This window comes from Tiliqua scincoides, chromosome 10, assembly GCF_035046505.1.
Source record: "Tiliqua scincoides isolate rTilSci1 chromosome 10, rTilSci1.hap2, whole genome shotgun sequence".
In the NCBI taxonomy this organism is placed as follows: domain Eukaryota; kingdom Metazoa; phylum Chordata; class Lepidosauria; order Squamata; family Scincidae; genus Tiliqua; species Tiliqua scincoides.
The window spans coordinates 24878436-24901115 of NC_089830.1; the positions used below are offsets into that span (position 1 = coordinate 24878436).

The 22680-nt window shown below is 47.7% G+C and overlaps 1 protein-coding gene and 1 pseudogene across 1 annotated transcript; both read right to left on the reverse strand.

The window, feature by feature from the left end:
• Window positions 1–259: 259 nt before the first annotated feature.
• LOC136661286 (uncharacterized) lies at window positions 260–5946 on the reverse strand. Its single transcript, XM_066638406.1, has 6 exons — window positions 5831–5946; window positions 3881–4273; window positions 2478–2873; window positions 2074–2187; window positions 1376–1452; window positions 260–439 (listed from the first exon to the last, which is right to left on the reverse strand). Exons 1-5 carry the CDS (start codon window positions 5883–5885, stop codon window positions 1379–1381), a joined length of 1032 nt encoding a protein of 343 aa, XP_066494503.1. The 5' UTR covers window positions 5886–5946; the 3' UTR covers window positions 260–439; window positions 1376–1378.
• Window positions 5947–19861: 13915 nt separating this feature from the next.
• Window positions 19862–19981, reverse strand: LOC136661762 (5S ribosomal RNA; annotated as a pseudogene).
• Window positions 19982–22680: the final 2699 nt, after the last annotated feature.

The window sequence follows — 22680 nt, forward strand, 5'->3', positions numbered from 1 at the left end:
ACCAGGGACAGACTGCACTTGCTCCCAGTGTGGAAGGGATTGTCACTCCCGAATTGGCCTTTTCAGCCACACTAGACGCTGTTCCAGAGCCACCATTCAGAGCGCGATACCATAGTCTTTCGAGACTGAAGGTTGCCAACAACATTGAGAGCTTGCTTCTATAGTCCACCGAGCATGGTGGAAGAGGGTGCACCAGCCAGAATTCTCCCTTTGACATGTCACTGACAGTTCCAATACAGAACTAGTCAGTGCATGAAAAATGATTTTGTAAGCAAGGGTTCGATCTGGCAAAAGAGCACTTTATTCTGACAAGTATCAGGACTGCATCAAATCTATGTACTTTCTTGATATGCCTGTTGGTATTGCAAGCAAAGATGGAGCCATTTTTTTTCCCAGTTGAAAGATATGTTACTGATAGCCTCTTGCTTTGGGGTGATGACTGTGGGAAGATTTGGACATGGAAATGAAACGTTAAATATAGTATATCATCACCATCATCATCATCATCATCAAGCCACATGGTGCTTTACAGCATAAGCAGCAGCAACAAAAGGAGATGATCTCTGCCCCAAAGAGCCTACAATCCAAGGATTATTAGGGAAGAGAACACAGGGAAGGGATAAAAATAACATGAAACCACTTTGATTTGAGTAGTCATCTGTGGAATGAGAACTAATGATGGGATCCAGTATTAGTGATTAATTAAATAGTAGGAGATGCTGTACCTCACTAAGCAGCCAATCCCATGCATTTCTAAGAAGTAAGTCCTACTACAGTCAATTTGGCTGGCTCCCAGGTAAGCGTGGATAGGATTGTAGACTAAGGGTGCAATCCTAACCCCTTATGTCAGTGCTTTCCAGCACTGGCATAGCGGTGCCAATGGGACATGTGCTGCATCCTGCAGTTGGGTGTCACTCACAGAGGCCTCCTCAAAGTAAGGGAATGTTTGTTCCCTTAGCTCAGAGTTGCATTACCCTTATGTCAGTGTTGGAAAGCACTGACATAAGGGGTTAGGATTGCGCCCAATATTACCCAGATTTCCTACCACTCTCAATTATAGGTAAGACTGCAGCTTGGTGGCTATTCCAGGATCTTTCATTCACTCCAGAAAATTTCATTCTTTACCATGACTTCAAAGTTTGCCATCACTGCTATAGGGGCTCAGCTCTGTCTTAAACGGATCCCCATAAAACCAGGTAAGGGGCAATTCTAACCATTTGCCCTTATGCCCTCTCCTCAAAGTTGTCATTCACTGCATTTTGGGGGGGTTAACATTGGAGTGCAATTTGTAACTTCAAGCAGCTAAACCCCAATCCACTCTGCCCCATATCCTCTACCTGTCAATCAGCCTTATCCTAATGGCCCATGTACATACCATTCAAAAAGAGAGGTGATAAACTGCAGGGTCAACACTCAGGGAAAGAGTGTTGGGCCTCCATGAAGAGAAAGAGCCTGAAAAAGGAAGGAAACAGGTTGATTCATGTTGTTCTGCCCCTTGAACTTGTGGCAGCCCTTGTTGGGTTTTATCTTCTTAACAACCCTGCGAGGTAGGGCAGGCAAGTCCACCTTCTGCAACTGAGGCAGCATGCCAAATGCTGCCTCCCTTCTCTGGTACTACTCCAGCCTCCACTTGCTCCACTGCTAAGATTTGAAAAGGAAGAGAGGAAGTGTGGAGCAGAAGACAGTGAAGGATGTTCTAGCCCAGCACTCTCTTCTCCTCCACACTTCCTTTTCTGCTCCATTCCCCTCTTTTCCCTTTCAAATCTTCCACTTTTAAAAGAAAAATAAAAAATTGGTCCCATAAGACCAAATGCCTGCAAAACCCTAGTTGCTCCAGTAAGCAAACCTCAGCTGCCACCTGGATGTCCTTGAAGAAAGGACCAGAGAAAAACGAGAAAAACAGCAATTAAAGAATTTTCCCCTATACTGAAAAAGATCCTGATATTCGTGGCTCCCCCATTTCCACCCCTCCAGGCCGCTGGACTCCATCCCCTCTATAACCACTAGTCCTCTTTTCTCCCCTCCTTTAACTTGCATATCCAGCTTGTTGTAGGGTGGAAGAGATTTACTCACCGAGAAGCACTGAGAACAGGCTCATGAGCGAGTCTGCCCAGGCCAGCGATCCGAGCAGACCCCCAGCAATGACTCCTGCAGAGTTGCTCAAAGAAGCAGAACTGCCTTCAGGTCCTGGAAGAATAAGAAGTGGGCAAGGGGTGGGGGTTGGGATCCATGTTCCTTGGCTCAGGACCTGTTGCGTTTCCTGTTGGGGTGTTGTAGTCACTTGCACTGAGCACGGGGGTTGGACTGGATGACCTCTAAGGTTCCTCCCAACTCTCACATTCAATTATTCATATGATTAATGGGCTAAGGTGCCTTTCATTGGGTGACAGTCCAATCCAATCCCTTGGAGTGACAACTTGCAGCCCTCCAACCTCCCAGAATTCCTCAGACTCAAGTGGGGATAGATGGATCCTTACCAGCGTGTGGATCTTCAATGTTTAAAGAAATGTGTCCTGTGTACTCCTGCTCGAGTGCTCCTTGGCCGTGGACCCTCTGCCCTGGTTCTTGTGGCTCTTGCGACCGAGCTGTTATTTTTACTGTGTAATTTAGGGTATCTGTGGTCGATAGCTGTGTGATCTGCAAGGAGCAACCATCTCCTATTATTATTAGACGCCTGTTGCCTTTTTCATTCTGTTTCACTTCATGCTCCGAGATCTGACGGACGATACGTTGTGAATGTCCAGGGCGATCCACTGGCAAAAAGGTCCAGTGACAACTTAAGTTCTGCGTGAAGTTTCCTTGCGGGGTGAGAGTAACGTTCTGACCCAGCTTGGGAAACGGTGGGTCAGCAGTGATGGCGATTCGTACAGGGGCTGCAAAGAGAGTTGATAGGCTTTGTATGGCATTGGAATCAGACCAGTATTTCATGTTGGGTTTACTAATCCACCCACAATGCTGGGAATAGAGTTGCCAACCTTTTAACCAGACCTTGCTCTTCTGCTTTTAATAAATTGCTTGCTCTACAGATACTGGAGTGAAGCTAAGATCTTCATGCCATGAAACATTTCATCAACTGGTTTCTGCAACTCCAGAAGTTGTCCAGGCTAGTTCCCCCCCCCCCCACTGGTCAGTTGGCAACCCTATTTGGAAGAGGCTAAGCTACTCACCCCAAAGGTATTTACCTCCCCCCTCAGATTAGCTTGCCACTTTTTTATTAGGCCTGCTCATGTGCCTGTAAAACAGCAGCCTTAAATGTAGCAAGTGGCCCTTTACCTGCCCATGGCATTAAGTGGCAGAAAAAATGCTCCAGTGATGTTTTGCTTTGAAAAGTACAGGAGTTGAGGCAGCACAGGAGCTTTTGTATCACGTGTTTGCCATGTACAAGTGGCACAGGGTTGGGAGAGACTGGTGATCACCACACCCAAGGTTAAATTAACAGGAGGTGGCAGTGGGGTTCTAGCTCAACCAAAAGATTGTGGGTGTCTTTGCTGGGAACATTCACCAACGTTTTTTCCTGTCAAGGATCCTGTGTCTTTAGCAGCAGAGACACAACAGGTATGAGAACAAGGCAGTGTGGTGCACTGGTCAGAGTTTTGCATGTGGAGCAGGGGTGCTGGGTTCAAATTCCCACTGAGTCACGGAAGGGGACCTTCCTCTCAGCCTTGTCCACCTCTCAGGGTTGTTGTGAAGATTAAACAGAAGGAGGGGGACCGTGTTTGCTGCTCTCAGCTTCCTGGAGGAAGGTGATGCAAAACCCAAACCAACTGCATTTCTGCCTGCCTTACAGCTGTTAAAAGCATAGAAACCTGGATGTCCAAAAGTGGCAAGCTTATGATTTGTTTGTGTGTTTGTTGCCATCTTACCACATGTTACCACTTACTCTGGATCTGGAGATAAGTAAAGGCTTGCAAGGTTTTCTCTCCATCTTGTTCCTTTTGTCCAGATTTCTGGGTAATCAGAAAAGTATAATTCCCTGCGTCCTGCGGTCTCAGCTTCCGGATATGCAAGTTGCAATTCGAGTGGATTAATAACCGCCCAGTTCCGGCATTTCCCAAGGATGTATAGCGAGTTTCCCCAACCTGGCTGTAAGCAAAGATCTTGTTGGAGTACTCTGGTGTGCTGCCTCGGAACCATTCGCACATGGTAATGTTACTGGAAACTGGTGAAGGGATCAAGATGACTTTCTGACCCACTTTAGGATATTCTGGTTCTTTGGTTATAACAAGTTGGTTCTGAGCTTGGGTCAGCTGCAGAATGCTGGTCAGGAAGATGCCTGGGAAGGAGAGAGGGAGAAAATGGGATTTAAACCTGCAGTCGCTATCGGCTCTACATATTAGAGTGCCACACCTTGATCAGGGCAATCCTGTCTTGCTCTTTTTCCTCACTACGTTTTTGAGACTTCACTACATACTGCTCAAGAATTTTCAAACCTAACTTTGCCACCTTAAGGACTAGAACTTTGCTTTAACACACACACAGAGAGAGAGAGAGAGAGAGAGAGAGAGAGAGAGAGAGAGAGGGGGAGAGGGAGGGAGAGAGAGAGAGAGAGAGAGAGAGAGAGAGAGAGAGAGATGTTGATGCCACCAGATCTGTCACCCACAATGAAATTCTGTGCAGGCACGGTGCAATTTTGGAACCCCCGAATACTGGGAGTCCTGGACTAGAATGCTTCATTTTTGGAATGGGAACATTTTGGGAAGTCGCTGTGCCTGATTCCTACTCTGCCCTTGCTGGACCTGCAGAAGCTAACTCACACTGCAAACACAAGGTTCTAGTCCATTTTGAGCACTGCCAGTGGACACAAAGGAGATACTTTAATGTTTGCAGAGAACAGTGATTTTCAATCTTTTTCATTTCGGGGCACACTGACAAGGCACTAAAACTGTCAAGGCACACCATCAGGTTTCTGACAATTGACAAGGCACACCATGCTGTCAGTGGGGGGCTCACATCCCCATTGGCCCTACTAATAAATGATCTTCTCCCAAATTCCTGTGAAACACCTATGGACCACTCACGCACACTAGTTGAAAATGGTTGAAAATGGCTGGCATAGAAGGACTTTCCTCCCCCCTGCAGACTGACAGAGAAGCTGCTCTTGCCAAGGTTCCTGCTTCTCAGGAACTATTAAAAGCACAGGAGCCCTATTTCCTAGCCGTCCATTCACGCTGTTGATTGCACACATTGATGTCTGCAGTGTGAAGCCACGAGGAGTGTGCAAGTTCTCTGCCCGCTTGCCCTTAAAAATCCACCTGCAACCAGCACCCTGGAATCCTCCACACCATCTGAATTCCCCATTCCCTTCAGTCATCTCCATCTCCTGCATCACATTTCTGGAGTAAAACCTTTGCTTCCACAAGCCCCCCCCCCCCTTCTACCAAGACTCTTTGAGGACCACACCCCATTGAACTGCTGCTGTCCAGTGCATGAGATCTCAACATGCACCATCTTGCCATTCAGCCTTCCATGCCCACCCCAGAGACTACACCCTCTCCTTAGCCCTCAATTGGGCTTATCCTACCCAGGGATGCTGATCTAACTATGGTTGCCAATTTCTGAATCTGTTACTCGAACTCTGCCTGTTAAGAGCACCTGGATATTCAGGCACATTTATTTCCATGCTGCGAAAAGCATCACTTGCTGATATCTGCACATCGAGCTGCTGCCGGAAAGCACAGAAGCAAGGCAGCTCAGTTTTTTTCTGGTAAGTTGGCCCCCAGATTTTTAACTCATTGATCTTTAGCTTGCAGAACCTACAATTACGGCACACCACTTGTAGGTTGGATTCTGGGTTTGAAAAAAAACAACATAGGGTGTTCCTTTAGCTCACCTGACAGCATGATTGCCTTCAGTGCTCCTCGACCACTGCTGGGTAGAGCCATCATCTCTTAATCCTGCAGAGGTAGAATTAATGAAACCTGCGCAAGAGCAAAAAGAGCAGACCTGTCCTCTTCTCCTGAAGATGGTTCTGGTCCCTCTGACTGTGCCCTTCTGTGGATCCAGTGAAGTCACTTCCCCCTCGACTTCCCCTTTTGTCCAACAGAAAAGGAAGCAAGTGGTGATTTGCAAGGGGTGATGCTGGCTTGTGATCTCTCCACACTTTTACCTTTTTGGGGTCTGTTAGTGCTTTTGAGTTATGCCACATGAAGGCGACTAAGGGCACTAGTCTAACCAGGTCTGCTCAGAAGTAAGTCCTATTGTGTTCAACCGTTTTCTTGTATCTGGTGTCTTCCAGATGATAAAGGACCCATTGATGAGGCGATGGATTCACCCAATCCATCAAATCGCCCAGCATGGAAGGGAAGCCACTGCCCCCTGTCTCCGGACCACTCCCTGTGAATCCTTGAAGCAGTGCGTGGCTACCTCTTACCCAACCCCCAAGTGGGGAGACAAAGGGGATGCAGGGGGGAGGGGCAAGAGAGGGGTTTGTGGGTATCAGGAAATTGGGGAGGGAGCAGTGGAGAGACAAACGGGATGCAGGGGGGAGGGGCAAAAGAGGGGTTTGTGGGTATCAGCAGACACTAGAACTCAGTGAAAGGCCTTTGTTCTGAATCAGAGATGGTCTTTAGCTGGTTTTGGTCCTGCTAAGTACATATCCTTTTTCCCCTAACACAACATCCTTAAGCTTATGAACTGTAATGTGTGATACAACATTCAGGGCTTTGGCATTTCTTAGCATAAGTTTGGTTTTACCCAGCCTGCATTATCCTAACTGTGAGTCATGGGCAGTTTGAACCTCTTCTCCAATGACAATGGGATACAATCCTCTGCTAAAGAAGGCTGCGAGTGTATCCCTGCATGCAGTGGCATAGCTAGAGGGGGTGAAAAATGCCTCTGTTTTGCTGCCACTGCCCAGAATGACTCCGAGGGGGAGGGGCCTTTTACATTCTCTATAGCTTCCCTGTAAATGTGAGTGTGTGGTATTGGGTGTTCATAGACAATATTTGCATGTGTTGGAAATCCATCCTATGACCTGTCATTGCAACACGTTCAGCCACTGCTGACTGTCAACCTGTAGCAACTGACAATGCCTCTTGTGTCCTTGGAAGTTCAGGGATCCAGGACCTTGGACCGGGAAAAGAAATGGGCTGTGGAATGGACCTTTCTTACTACAACACTAATAATACTGACCACAAAAGCCTTAGGTTATATGTCATAACTGTGAGTCATCGGCAGTTTGAACCTCTTCTCCAATGACAATGGGATACAACCCTCTGCTAAAGAAGCCTGTGAGTGTATCCCTGCATGCAGTGGCATAGCTAGAGGGGGTGAAAAATGCCTCTGTTCTGCTGCCACTGATGACTCCATTCTGACTGCCTTGAATGACTCCAAGGGGGAGGGGCCACTTACATTCTCTAAAGCAAAACTTAGTGCTTTGCACCCCCTCTAGCTATGCCACTGCCTGCATGTCATGTTTATAGCCCCTCCCTCCTCAAAGAAGCCACAGACCTACCAACAACCCTGTAAGGAGGGAAGGGAAACCAGCGAGCCACACGTGTGCCTGTTGTGCTAAAATGCTTTCCCGTAATTGTGAGATCTTACATAAGCCACTCATGGAGTCTGCTGATGTTGCAGTGCAGTGCTACTTGGGAAGCACCCAGGGCTTAGAACCTTGGTGCCTGAGGGAGAGTGCTAAAAGCAGAAGCACTCTGAGGGTTTGAAAGTTAGAACCGGAGCAGCAAGGAGTCAGAGCAATGAGAGACATTCATTCTTCAGGGTTGATGCAGGGAGAGAGCAGCTGGAAGTGTCCCGCCCCCGGCTCCTGACCCAGCCTTTTAATAAGTCTCAAAACACAAGAAACAATGCTATGCAATAGGAAAATTACTGAAGGTTGCTGAAATCTGCACTGCTAAGCAACCTGCTGGCTCTGGCTTGACCGCAATACATTCCTAGATAAGGGCTTCTTCATAACATCCTCTGTTTACGTGCTGCTGGGCTTCAGCCTTCGCAACTGGCCCACTCTGAGTGGGGGGGGGGGCAGCTGGCTTGCCTGCCTGCGGGTTGCCATGTTACTAAGGCTAAGCTCAGCGCCTGTAAATAAATACTACATGCTGAAGAGTGAGATTCAGGCATTTTAAATAAATAGTGCTTTTTTTTTTTAATCTGCTAGCCCATCCAGCTCCATGCAGAGCTAGAAGAGCACAGATGTCTTAGAACCACCTCCTGGGTGTTGGCCCTACGATCAGGGTGACCAGATGTCATAACCACAAAAGGCACCCCAAAACTTAGAACATCCCCGGAACATGTAGGACATGGCAATATAAAAGCTAAAAGCACTCATATGTTGAGTTCACGTGGTTAATTTAAACATTATATTACTTATTAATAAATTTAAAACTATATCACCTTTAATTTATTAATTACAAGAAAGCTCTGTGCTGCCTGTGAGTAGCGGCCTGCTCACAGGGAAAAGGAGGACATTTAAGTTCTTTTCCAAGACACAAGGCTAAAAAAAGGACATGTCCTGGAAAAAGAGGACATCTGGTCACCCTGCCTATGATCACCCACATCCATACCTACATAGAGTTCAGGTCAAATCCCAGAAGTCCAAACAACTGGCTCTACAGTAGAGTGCTTTAGTCCAGGCTTTTCCTTAAAAAAAAATTGGGGGCCTGATTCCATGGGGGGGGGGGATGGGGTGATTGAGACCTTTCAGGAAGATGATGGGGGAAGTAACTAGGGTGGAATGGAGGAGGAGGGTGATGTTTTGGAGAGAGGAGGAGGCAATGGGAATCTTTGCTCTACCCATAAGACCACACTGTCCCCCAAACAAGACCCCCCCATTCACATATCTAAATAGAAGCAAGTTCCAGAAATCCTCAATTTCAAATTAACTAGGACTTACTTCCAAGCAATGCTCAGGATAAGGCTGTAGAAGTACAATCACTGCCTGGTTCTATCCCCCTCTGCTCTAACTGCTGTGCTCCACTCCCTTCTCAGTGCCAGAAAGAGAGCTCTCCTTTCTCTCACCTTCAGCAGGGGAGACGAGAGAGATCTAGATGGAATGTGATCTAGATGGAGTTCCAAGTGTCAGGAACTCAGAGGTTGTCTGTCTTACTTCAACCCTGTCTTTTCCTTGAGCTTCACCAAAACATTCCCAGATCTAGTCAGGCTGCAAGCCAACAGGATAGGTGGGGCTGCAACTTTCATTTGGGTGTAGGAATGAGTGAGTGGGGTGCTCCAAGGTACCCAGAGATGCAGGTACCAGTTCTGAGGAAACTCACAGCTACCTGAAGAGGCACCAGTTGAATTTTAATCTGCTGGGCAGAAAGGCACAGGGTTCAGGGTGGCTTAAGAACAGAAGGGCTTGAAAAGGTGGGTATCAGTGGTCTTAAGGGGGGTTGAAGAGTAGGGGAGAATGAAATATGACTCTGCTGGATGGTGAATCTTTCTGTTGACAGCTCAGAGAGTGTCTTATGGAAGGTGTTCTGCTTGAGTGCAGGAGCTGAAAAGAGAAAAAATGGACCAGAGCACTAGAGTGGTGGGCTAGTTTCTGACACTCTAGCCCAACATTCTCTTTTCCTCTCTACTTCCTTTTCGAATCCAGGGAGGCTGAGACAAGCAGCTGGCCCTGAACGCACCTGACATTCATGAATTGATGGCCTTCCTCATTGCGATGTCATGCTTTTCAGTTTGTGTGCTTGGGCTATTCCCCAGTGCGTGTGAGCCAAACTTGCTCACTGCAATAGACAACAAAGGGCCCAATCCTATCCAGTTTTCCAGCGCTGGTGCAGCTGTGTCAGTGGGGCATGCACTGCTTTCTGTGGTGGGAAGGCAGTCACAGAGGCCTCCTCTGTGGGAACCTTGGGGTGGCATTCTGGCTACACTGGTGCTGGAAAATTGGATAGGATTGGGCCCAAAGTTACCCATGTTTTCGTGGCCTCTTCTCCTATGTCTTTGACAGCAGGTTTGTCTGTAGAAATAAGCAGAAAACCGTCTTTATCCCCATGCCCTAAAAAGGCACAGCAGCCGGCCAAGCCAGACTCTAACTATACAGTAAGTTGTTGCTCTGGGGATACCTGGCTAGAACATTGTCTCTGTAAGCCAACCAGAATTTGCTATCCTTTGGAAAATTCCAGAATCCTTTGGAATCCTAAGAAGTGTGTTAGAGCAGAATCCCAACCCGAAAGCCTCCCCAAGCCCCTGCAATGCCTCGAAAACTGGCCCGATGGGGGAAAATTGAGTTGTCTCCTAAAAACATTTATGGCAGTGATTTTGAACCAGGGTCCCATGACACGCTAGTGTGCCACGAAAGGTCCTCGGGGAGTTTGGAGCACAGTAGTTGAAAATGGCTGAAAAACTCTTCTGGGCTCTGCTTCTAGAGCAACTGCCTGTAGTCATGAATTCTCTTCATAGAGGAAGAGGAACAGATGATTTGTTACTACAGGCAGCTGCCCTAGAAACAGAACCTGGAAGAGTCTCTCAGAAGCCAGAAGTAACATCACAAGAGGCAAAGACCATACAGACGTCCTTAGAGGTCGGTGCGCCATGAGTAGAGAAACACTGACATTCTCTGGTTTATGATGACTTAGCACCACTGAAACCAGAAAGACAAGGTAGATGTGATACTCTGGCTCACCACTGTCCACACTTTCTCTTCTTCCAGGGATTGGGTGGTGGAGGAGTGGAGTTGATGGCTGGCATGTCAGCAGACAAGGGGGCGTGGCATTTGTGCTGCAAAGTGTTGTGCAGGAAGGGACAATGTTGTGCCATTTTGGTGCTAGGAACTCTGGCTGAGGTCCTGTAGCTCTGATGGTGGAGTTGCCACAGGTTTTGGTTTTGCTTTGTGCTCCTGCTCCTATGTCTTTACAAAGATCCTGTCATGCAAAATCACACCAGCTAGGTTTTTTCATAGCTGGAGAGAGATGGGAAGGCTTCTGCTGTCACTGACTGAATTCCTCTGTAGCAGGCTGCTTTTAAAGGCATAGGAGTTTGGTCACTGAAAAACATGGCAACCTCATCAGGAGTGATTGAAACAATATTACAGGAGGGAACTCTCTTATGTTTTGTGTCGGTCACCTTAACTCCACAGGGCTCTTTTTCTTGGTTATGACCATGTGCATATTCTTTTTTTTTTTTTAATATCTTTATTAGGAATATATTTCATAAGCTATAATAAGCGGAAGGTAGAGAAAAAGGAAGGCTCAAAAAAGCAGTACAATTCATTGGTAAATATTACTAACAATGAGGTGATTTGATACCAAACCAAATTGTCTGTGGAATGAAATATTCATAGATATTTGGTACAAAAGTACTATTTAAACCAGAAGGAAAGTCATAGACAGTCATAGCTCCTGACTTCATCTATGTACAATTTTCCTTCAACAGAGAAGAGAGCTGGCCCATCCAATGGAGACGGTTTCATCAAGAGGTAGCAGTCTGTGCTCACTCTTATCACTTTCCTCCTCCCTCACTCTGGATTCAGAAAGGAAGGGGGGAAGGAACAGAGCAGAAGAGAAAGTGCAGAGGAGAAGAGAGAGATGGGCTAGAGCATCTCTAGTGCTGGAGAAGCTCTAGCCCACCACAATTCTCTCCTCCATTCCTCTCATCCTCTTCAAATACAGGGAGAAAGTGTTACGAGAAAATCCCCTTTTGCCTTTTAGTTGTGATTTTCTCTCTATATCTGGTTATGTTACTATGGACTAAAATATCATGCAGGCTTAACTTCTCCCAGCAGACAGGCCACATTTCCAAAACTCTGGTCAAGGCACAAGCTCATGGTTACACAACCACCCACCCCATGGTCACACATTATGGGAGGAGGTCTGGCATCTTAAATCATTGTTTAAGTGTCTCCTAACCCAATCACTGTTTAAGTACTGTATGCAAACTTGAACTGCCTTCTTGGACCCCATTGAATTTTGCTGATAAATGACATCCTGATCCTCCTTCAATGTTTTACATAGTCCAAGCACGCTGCTGTGTGGTAGTCATCAAGCTACCCTCCAGCTCAGCACTGACTGAAAACCCCTTTTAAGTGAGGGCTTCCTCCCACATGCTCTCTCTCCCCCCAAGGACCAACACATCTGTGTTGTGTCAGAGGGTCCTCTTCTCAGGACTCTTCCCCCCCAACTGCTCTACAGGACAGGTAACTATCTTGCGCCTGGAACTCTTTCCCTTCTTCCCTCCCCCCTTTTTCTCCCCTTCTCTCCCCATCTTTAGTTAGCAGCTGGGGTTGGCAGATCAGGGACCCCTCAAATCCTTCCCTACAACGTATCCTTTTTCTAATTTCCTCGGATGCACTAAATACTCTTTACACGCAACCACCATGAAAGCTAGGTACACTAGATTCAAGTACTAGGACCAAGAAACATACACTTATCATTTCTCCATGTGCATTATGTTTACCTTTGTGCTTTTGTAATAAAACTAGAATCTTTTATTAAAAGTTATCTTTCTCTCAGTCTCTTCTTTAAGCAAAAGGGAATTTCTCTGCATTACGCCATCTTGTTATCCAGCCTACGACCCTCAGGTTCCAATAAGGGCAGTGTAATAATTCCCCTAAACAAAACAGCCCTTTTGGTAACAAAAGAGCAGTGGAGGTGCCAATGTACAGTCAGCAAAGTGGCACGTGTGGCATTTGGCCCACTTTGTCCAGCGCTGGGAGGTCTTTTCTTGGTCCGAATGAAACAGTCATACTTATTAACAAATGCCTCACCAGTGACGCAAGATCTTAATCGACCTGGCACTAAACGTACTCAAGGCACCAGGATATCCAAGGGCACATTCTGATTGAAGTGCCCTGTTGTTAAACGGTAGCTTAAAGCTAGTGAAACTTCATGCAGGCTTGATTGAGAGCTTGCTTCTATAGTCCACCAAACATGGTGGAAGAAGGTGCACCAGCCAAAATTCTCCCTTCAGCACGTCCACTCAGAACACAGCAGTCTTGTCATTGACATTTCCGATATAGAACTAGTCCGTGCATGAAAAATGATTTTGTAAGTAAGAAGTTTGATCTGGCAAAAAAGCACTTTATTCTGACAAGTATCGGGACTGCATCAGATCTATGTTCTTTCTTGATATGCCTGTTGGTATTGCAAGCAAAGGTGGAGTCATTTTTTTTTCCAATTGAAAGATATGTTGCTGATAGCCTCTTGCTTTGGGGTGATGACTGTGGAAAGATTTGGACATGCAAATGAAACACTTTTAATCATCATCATCATCATCAAGCCACATAGTGCTTTACAGCATAAGCAGCAGCAACAAAAGGAGATGATCTCTGCCCCAAAGAGCCTACAATCCAAGGATTTTTAGGGAAGAGAACACAGGGAGGGGAGAGCCAAAAATAACATGAAACCATTTTGATTTGAGTAGCCATCTGCGGAATGAGAACTAATGATGGGATCCAGTATTAATGATTAATTAAATAGTAGGAGATGCTGTACCTCACTAAGTAGCCAATCCCATGCATGACTAAGAAGTCCCACTACAGTCAATTGGGCTGACTCCCAGGTAAGTATGGAGAGGATTGTAGACTACATTACCCAGATTTCCTTAGTTTGTAAGCTGAAGCTCTCTTCTACCTATAGGCCAGTGTTGGCGAACCTATGGCACGCGTGCCAGAGAGGGCACTCCGAGCCGTCTCTATGGGCACGCGTGCTGAGCCAGGCAGCCTGGAGAGGGGCGCTGAAGCTGCTGTCGCTCTAATGAAAATGGAGGCTCTCTCCAAGACTCTGTGTGTGGGGGCTGAGGGTGGGCTGTTTCCCTCCACCCCCTGAGCTCACTGCCGTCCTCTCCCTTCGCTCCGTTGCCCCCACCTGCCCCGAGTTGGTTTCCCTTTTCAATTTTGCCCGCTCTGCAGGCTTCAGGTTCCTTTTTTTCCCCTCCCCAACTCTCCAGCAGGCTCAGCCAATCAGCATCCAGCAAGCTCCTGGCTTTTTCTGTTGGAATGGCTCAGGGCCCTTCACTGGCTGACCACCAGCCAATCCTGAGCCGCCTTCCTCCTCAGCCGTTGTGAGCCTTTGCAGCCCGCCTTTCCGTGAGCAGCTCCCCACTCAGTGCAAGGAGAGGCTTTTCCTGCACAGCGCAGGCACAGCTGGGGGTGAGCAGCGCAGCCAGAGACAAGTCCTGCGTGTCTACTCAGAAGTAAGCCCCATTACAGTGGATGCGGCTTACTCCCAGGAAAGAGTGACTGGGATTGCAGCCTTGGAGCCTGCTCCTGTGCGTGTCTACTCAGAAGTAAGCCCCATTAGAGTAAATGAGGCTTACTCCCAGGAAAGAGTGACTGGGATTGCAGCCTTGGAGCCCGCTCCTGTGCGTGACTACTCAGAAGTAAGCGGCATTACAGTGGATGAGGCTTACTCCCAGGAAAGAGTGGCTGGGATTGCAACCTTGGAGCCCGCTCCTGTGCGTGTCTACTCAGAAGTAAGCCCCATTACAGTGGATGAGGCTTACTCCCAGGAAAGGGTGGCTGGCCTTGCAGCCTTGGAGCCCGCTCCTGTGCGTGACTACTCAGAAGTAAGCGGCATTACAGTGGATGAGGCTTACTCCCAGGAAAGAGTGGCTGGGATTGCAACCTTGGAGCCCGCTCCTGTGCGTGTCTACTCAGAAGTAAGCCCCATTACAGTGGATGAGGCTTACTCCCAGGAAAGGGTGGCTGGCCTTGCAGCCTTGGAGCCTGCTCCTGTGCGTGTCTACTCAGAAGTAAGCCCCATTACAGTGGATGAGGCTTACTCCCAGGAAAGGGTGGCTGGCCTTGCAGCCTTGGAGCCTGCTCCTGTGCGTGTCTACTCAGAAGTAAGCCCCATTACAGTGGATGAGGCTTACTCCCAGGAAAGGGTGGCTGGCCTTGCAGCCTTGGAGCCTGCTCCTGTGCGTGTCTACTCAGAAGTAAACCCCATTACAGTGGATGAGGCTTACTCTTAGGAAAGAGTGGCTGGGACTGCAGCCTTAGAGCCCACTTCTGCGGGTGCGGTTTTAAAAATATATATATTTTATTGTTTGAGAAAATGAGCAGTGGCAAGGTCTTGCAGCCACCCCCTCCCTGCCAATATTTCTTTACCCAGCATGTAATTAGTGTGTGGAACTCTTTGCCACAGGAAGCAGTGATGACAACTTGCCTAGATGCCTTTAAGAAGGAATTGGACAAATTTCTAGAGAAAAAGTTCATTATGGGTTACAAGTAATAGTAGGTAAAAGATGTTAATATATGAGTTTTTTTTTTTCTCTAAACTAAAACCTCAGTATTCAGGTTAAATTGCCGTGTTGGCACTTTGCAATAAAAAAGTGGGTTTGGGATTGCGGTTTGGGCACTTGGTCTCTAAAAGGTTTGCCATCACTGCTATAGGCTATAGGTAAGACTGCTACCTGGGGGCTATTTCAGGATCTGTCACTCACTCCAGAAAATTTCATCCTTTGCCATGACTTCAAAGTAGTATTTCTACAAAGAGAGGCATAGGATTCAAGCCTTCCAGGAAACTGTGGGTGCAGAAGCTTTGGCCCTCAGCATGTAAGGCAGCCTGCGGCCATTCTATAGTGGCAAGAGCAGGGCACTCTGTGCATGCTCAGGAAATCTATATTATTACATTGTGGATCCAGGGGGGTGGAGCTTTTGTCTCAGAAACAGCTTCTGAGGCTCAGCTCTGTCTTAAACGGATCCCCATAAAACCAGGTAAAGGGCAATTCTAATCATTTGCCCTTATGCCTCCCTCCTCAAAGTTGTCATTCACTGCATTTTGGGGGGTTAACATTGGAGTGCAATTTGTAACTTCAAGCAGCTAAACCCCAATCCACTCTGCCCCATATCCTCTACCTGTCAGTCAACCTGATCGTAATGGCCCATGTACATACCTTTCAAAAAGAGAGGTGACAAACTCCAGGGTCAACACTAAGGGAAAGAGCTTGGGACTCAATGAAGAGGAGGAAAAGAGCCTGGAAAAGAGAAGGAAACAGGTAGATTCATATTGTTCTGCCCCTTGAACTTGTGGCAGCCTTGGGTTTTATCTTCTTAACCCTCAGGCAAGGTCACCTTCTTCTTCCCTTCTCTGGTACTGCTCCAGTTGCTTCCACTGTTATGATTTGAAGAGGAAGAGAGGAAGTGTGGAGGAGAAGACAGTGATGGATGTTCTAGCCCAGCACTCTTGTCTCCTCCACACTTCCTTTTCTGCTCCGTTCCCCTCTCTTCCCTTTCAAAGCTTCCACTTTTAAAAGAAAAATAAAAAAATGGTCCCATAAGACCAAATGCCTGCAAAATTATAGTTGCTCCAGTAAGCAAACCTCAGCTGCCACCTGGAGGCCCTTGAAGAAAGGACAAGATAAAAACAAGAAAAACAGCAATTAAAGAATATTCCCCAATACAGTACTGAAAAAGATCCTGATACTCGTGGCTCCCCCATTTCCACCCCTCCAGGCTGCTGGACTCCATTCCCACTATCACCACTAGTCCGCTTCTCTCCCCTCCTTTAACTTGCAAATCCAGCTTGTTGTCAGGGTGGAAGAGATTTACTCACCGAGAAGCACTGAGAAGAGGCTCATGAGCGAGTCTGCCCAGGCCAGCGATCCGAGCAGACCCCCAGCAATGACTCCTGCAGAGTAGCTCAAAGAAGCAGAACTGCTATTGTGACCTGGAGTAGGGGTTGGAGTTGGGATCCATGTTCCAGCATCATTCCCTGGCTGGCTTGGCGCAGGACCTGCAGTCAAAAGGGAAGAGGGGTACAGCACAGAAGAGAAACAGGTGGAAAGTGGGGGGCTAAAGCCCTGGGGCAGCCATTTTCAACCACTGTGCCGTGGCACACTGGTGTGCCGTGAATGGTCGCCAGGTGTGCCACGGGAATTTGGGAGGAGGTCATTTATTAGTAGGGTCATTGGGTGCCCTCCATTGACAGCACTCCGGGCCTTGTCAATTGTCAAAAAAACCGATGGTGTGCCCTGACCATTTTAGTGCCTTACCAGTCTGCCGTGAGATGAAAAAGGTTGAAAATCACTGCCCTGGGGTCTAACCATTGACTGCAGGAGTAGCTACCTGCCAGATTTCTCTGGAAGCTGACAAGCAACTCAGCTCCTGTGTTTTCCCCATGCAGTTTGTATTGCACTGGTGTAGCTACGCCATCTGACACCCCTGCCAAAAGAAATTTTAAGCGCCCCCCCCCCCCAGAAGCAGTTCTGGTTTTTGCAAAAACCAGAAGTGCATTTCTAAGGCCTCTGGCAGAATTGTAAGGCCTTCCGAGACTTGGGGAATAGCTTCCCCAGACCTCAGGAAGGTACCCCCTGATGCCCCCCAGCCATGGTGCCCAGGAAAATGCCCCCCTGAGTCCCTCTTAGCTACACCTGTGTTGAGAAGTATACTGTCTTTGCACATGGAAGCTTCGTTTCACTATTATGACTAATTAGAACGGCTTCCCCGTCCCAAACGAAAGGGCATTCTAGTTTAGTAAGGCTGCTGAAAGTGCTCTTGACAGATTGTTAGCCCAACCACCAGAATGACAGTTCCTTCCTACCCTTCATGTGGCCCACCACATGAAATGAGTTGGACACCCCTGGGTTAGATTCATCAATGGGGAAAAAATTAATCAACCAAAAAGATGCGCCTGATGAAGATGATTTTTAAAAACCTTATTTTTCCTTTCTACTCTTTTGCACCTTTAAGATGATGCCTCCTGCAGCATCTTTATCCATTGTCTGAAAGCAGAGAAGGCTGCTTCACACTTTCAGGGCTAAGGCTTCTCCCTTTCTGCAAATGCACAAACATTGACTAGCAACAAATACATGGATGAACAGACTAAAACTCATACAAGCTGAGGTTGAATGGCCACCTGTTAGGGTGTTGTAGTCACTTGCACCAAGCAGGGGAGTTGGACTGGATGACCTCTAAGGTTCCTCCCAACTCTCACATTCAATTATTCATATGATTAATGGGCTAAGGTGCCTTTCACTGGGTGACAGTCCAATCCAATCCCTTGGTGTGACAGCTTGCAGCCCTCCAACCTCCCAGAATTCCTTGGACCCAAGTGGGGGTAGATGGATCCTTACCAGTGTGTGGCTCTTCAGTGTTTAAATAAATGTGTCCTGTGTACTCCTGCTCGAGTTCTCCTTGGCCCTGGCCATTCTGCCCTGGCTCTTGTGGCTCTTTCGACGAAGCTGTTATGGTTACTGTGTAGTTTTGGGTATCTGTGGTCCTTAGCTCTGTGATCCACAAGGAACAACCATCTCCTATTGTTATTCGACTCCTGTTGCCTGTGTCAATCTGCTTCACTTCATGCTCCGGGATCTGATGGACGATAGCATGTGATTGTACAGGTCCATGCACTGGCAAAAAGGTCCACCGGCAAAATAAGTACTGCGTGAAGTTTCCTTGCGGGGTGAGAGTGATGTTTTGACCCAGCTTGGGAAACTGTGGGTCAGCAGTGATGGCGATTCGTACAGGGGCTGCAAAGAGAGTTGATAGAATTTGTATGGCATTGGAATCAGACCAGTATTTCATGTTGGGCTTACTAATCCACCCAAAATGCTGGGAATAGAGTTGCCAACTTTTTAACCAGGCCTTGCTCTTCTGCTTTTAATAAATTGCTTGCTCTACAGGTATTGAGGTGAAGCTAAGATCTTCATGCCTTGAAACATTTCATTAGCTGGTTTCTACAACTCACTCGTAGAAAAGGCAGAGCAGCCTTTAAGTCCAGGCTGGACTTTTTTTCCCCTTGGTCAGTTGGCAACCCTATTTGGAAGAGGCTAAACTACTCACCCCAAAGGTATCTACCTCCCCCCTCAGATTGCCACTTTTTTCTTAGGGCTGCTCCTGTGCCTCTTAAACAGCAGCCTTAAATGTAGCAAGTGACCCTTTTCCTGCCCATGGGATTAAGTGGCAGGAAAAATGCTCCAGTGATGTTTTGCTTTGAAAAGTATAGGAGTTGAGGCAGCACAGGAGCTGTTGTATCATGTGTTTGCCATGTACAGGTGGTGCAGGGTTGGGAGAGACTGGTGATCAACACACCCAAAGTTAAATTAACAGAAGGTGGCAGTGGAGTTCTAGCTCCACCAAAAGAGTGTGGGTGTCTTTGCTGGGTACGTTCTCCACCATTTCTTCCTGTCAAGGATCCTGTGTCTTTAGCAGCAGAGACACAAGAGGTATGAGAACAAGGCAGTGTGGTGCAGTGGTCAGAGTTTTGCATGTGGAGTCAGGGTGCTGGGTTCAAATTCCCACTGAGTCACGGAAGGGGACCTTCCTCTCAGCCTTGTCCACCTCTCAGGGTTGTTGTGAAGATAAAACAGAAGGAGGGGGACCGTGTTTGCTGCTCTCAGCTTCTTGGAAGAAGGTGATGCAAAACCCACACCAACTGCATTTCTGCCTGCCTTACAGCTGTTAAAAGCATAGGAACCTGGATGTCAAAAAGTGGCAAGTTCCTGATTTGGTTGAGTGTTTGTTGCCATCTTACCACATGTTACCACTTACTCTGGATGTGGAGATAAGTAGAGGCTTGAAAGGTTTTCTTTTCATCTTGTTCCTTTTGTCCAGATCGCTGGGTGATCACAATAGTATAATTCCCTGCGTCTTGCAGTGTCAGCTTCTGGATTTGCAAGGTGCAATTCTCCTGCAAGGTTTCCCGCCCAGTGTAGGCACGTCCGAATCCTATCTGGTAACCTTGCTCAGATCGGTTGTAACTTAAGATATAGTTGTGGAACCCTGATGTGCTCCCTCGGAACCATTGGCACATGGTAGTGTTTCTGGAAAATGGAGAAGGGATCAAGGTGACTTCCTGACCCACTTTAGGATGTTTTGGTTCTTTGGTCACAACAAAACTGTTCTGAGCTTGGACCAGCTGCTGAATGCAGCTCAAGAAGATTCCTGGGAAGGAGGGAGGGAGAAAATGGGATTTAAACATGCAGTCACTATGGTTGGCAACCTTCAGTCTCGAAAGACTATGGTATAAGCTTACAGCACCCGATATTCCCAGGCGGTCTCCCATCCAAGTACTAACCAGGCCTGACCCTGCTTAGCTTCCAAGATCAGACAAGATTGGGCATGTGCAGGGTAGCAGTCACTATCGGCTCTACATATTAGAGTGCCGCTCCTTGATCAGGGCAATCCTGTCTTGCTTTCTTTGCTCTCTACGTTTTTGAGACTTCACTACATACTGCTCAAGAATTTTCAAACCTAACTTTGCAAAGAACTTAAGAACTAGAACTTTGCTTTAACACACACACACACACACACACACACACAGAGCGCAAAAACTAGTGAGTTGTGTTGATGCCACCAGATCTGTCACCCTCAACGAAATTCTGTCCAGTCGTGGTGCAATCTTGGAACCCCCGAACACTTGGAGTCCTGAACTAGAATGTTTCATTTCTGAAGGGGAACATTTTGGGAAGTTGCTGTGCCCGATTCCTACTCTGCCCTTGCTGGACCTGCAGAAGCAAACTAACACTGCAAACACAAGGTTCTAGTCCATTCTGAGCACTGCCAGTGGACACAAAGGAGATACTTTGATGTTTGCATAGGACTTTCCTCCCCCCTGCACACTGACAGAGAAGCTGCTCTTGCCAAGATACCCACTTCTTAGGAACTATTAAAAGCACAGGAGCCCTCTTTTGCAAGCCATCCATTCACACCGTTGATTGTTCTACACCCAGTTCCCTGCACATATTGATGTCTGCAGTGTGAAGCCACGAGGAGTGTGCAGGTTCTCTGCCTGCTTGCCCTTCCAATCCACCTGCAACCAGCACCCTGGAAGCCTCCACACCGTCTGAATTCCCCATTCCCTTCAGTGATCTCCATCTCCTGCATCACATTTCTGGAGTAAAACCTTTGCTTCCACAAGCACACCCCCCCCCAATCCTTCTACCAAGACTCTTTGAGGACCACACCCCATGAACTGCTGCTGTCCAGTGCATGAGATCTCAACATGCTCCATCTTGCCATTCAGCCTTCCATGCCCACCCCAGAGACCACACCCTCTCCTTAGCCCTCAATTTGGCTTATCCTACCCAGGGAAGCTGATCTAACTACAGTTGCCAATTTCTCAATCTGTTACTCGAACTCCGCCTGTTGAGCACCTGGATATTCAGGCACTAGCATGGAGTAAATACTTATTTCCATGCTGTGAAAAGCTTCAGGTGCTGATGTCTGCACATCGAGCTGCTGCCAGAAAGCACAGAAGCAAGGCAGCTCAGTTTTGTCTGCTAAGTTGGCCCCCAGATTTTAAACTCATTGATCTTTAGTTTGTAGAACCTACAGGTAGGTCACACCACTTGTAGGTTGGATTCTGGGTCTAAAGACCTAGGGTGTTCTTTTAGCTCACCAGACAGCATGATTGCCTTCAGTGCTCCTCGACCACTGCTGGGCAGAGCCATCATCTCTTAATCCTGCAGATGTAGAATTAATGAATCCTGCAGAAGAGCAGACGTGTCCTCTTCTCCTGAAGATGGTTTTGGTCCTTCTAACTGTGCCCTTCTGTGGATCCAATGAAGTCACTTCCCCCTCGACTTCCCCTTTTGTCCCACAGGAGGGAAGCAAGTGCTGTTTTGCAAGGGGTGATGCTTCACCTGTGGAATCGCCCGGCGTGGAAGGGAAGCAACTGCCCCCTATCTCCGGACCACTCCCTGTGAGTCCTTGAACCAGTGCGCGGCTACCTCTTATCTGACCCCTCCTTCGTTCAGCTCTGAGAATGGGGCATGGTGGGAAATAATGGATGAGAATGTGGGAGAGAAGTCATGTGCCGGATGAGTGGGTGACCTTCCTTGTGCCACTCCTGCAGCCTAAATGTTTCCGAGTCGTGCCTCACCAAATGGTTGCTTATGAGCATATAAAAATGAGAAGATAAACAAGGGTGGAGAGTTTGTTCCCCAGAATGGCGGTTTATGGAGTAGTCTTGGTCTTCCCGAGCTGCGCATTGTGCAGGTGCAAGAGGATGTTGGGTGTGTTCTCTGGATCAGGGGTGGCCATGTGTTCCTTAAAGCAGGACCTTTGTCAGGGGGTACAAAGTTTCTTCAGGGCCCCTTCCCAAAGGGGAAGGGGGACATGGGGGCAGGCAGAATAGGGCGCAGGGAGGGTGCTGCCAGCCACAATGGTCTTTGGAGCTCAGGTCTACCAGGTTTCTTGATGCAGAGCCCAGGCCTACCCAACCATGCGTCACTAGCAGCCAGATAAAGTAATTTGGAAAACCAAACACACTCCTAAGTCTCTCTCAAATTTTTGAAATATAGAAAATCCATTGCAGGGAATTAGCATCATCATATTTAGGCTCACACTAGAGAGGATCAAAATGAACTCCTGCAGCAGCTGTAGCCCTATAGCTGGGTCCCTGAGCTTCTATGCACTCCTGCATGGTTATGGGATCCCCAAGCCAAAGAGCTACTGCTGCAGGCCAGTTTCCTCCCAGATTTGACACTGTGTTCAGGAGGGTCATGGATGCTTTCCTGGGCCTGGTGTGCATGGCTTGCAGCAGCAGTTAACACTGCATGCACGTGATTGTGCCCCAGCATTATGCGCTGGCAGTGAGTTCAGGTAAGATAGGAAAATGTCAGGTCCCAGGAACTTTCTGGGCCCCCTCCTTTGGCCTGTGGGCCCCCTTTCTGACCCTGGGCCCGAGTACAAATTACCCCCTTTACCCCCCCTCTCCTAGTCCCTGCCTTAAAGGGCTATGTGCTTTCTTTCCGCAGCCCAGTTCTTTTCCTGTTCCAAATCTCTGGATCCTGGCCTTTCTGAGGGCTGGTAGCCAAGCATTGATGGTGCTTTAGGGCTCTTCC

Excerpts from the sequence above, each read along its gene's own strand:
- LOC136661286 (XM_066638406.1), bottom strand. The coding sequence starts at position 5,885 with ATGATGGCTCTACCCAGCAGTGGTCGAGGAGCACTGAAGGCAATCATG. Across the intron at positions 2,188-2,477 it reads CATTGAAGATCCACACGCTG|GACCTGAAGGCAGTTCTGCT; the intron begins GTAAGGATCCAT and ends TTATTCTTCCAG. Across the intron at positions 1,453-2,073 it reads CCTGTTCTCAGTGCTTCTCG|GCTCTTTCTCTTCATGGAGG; the intron begins GTGAGTAAATCT and ends TTCCTTTTTCAG.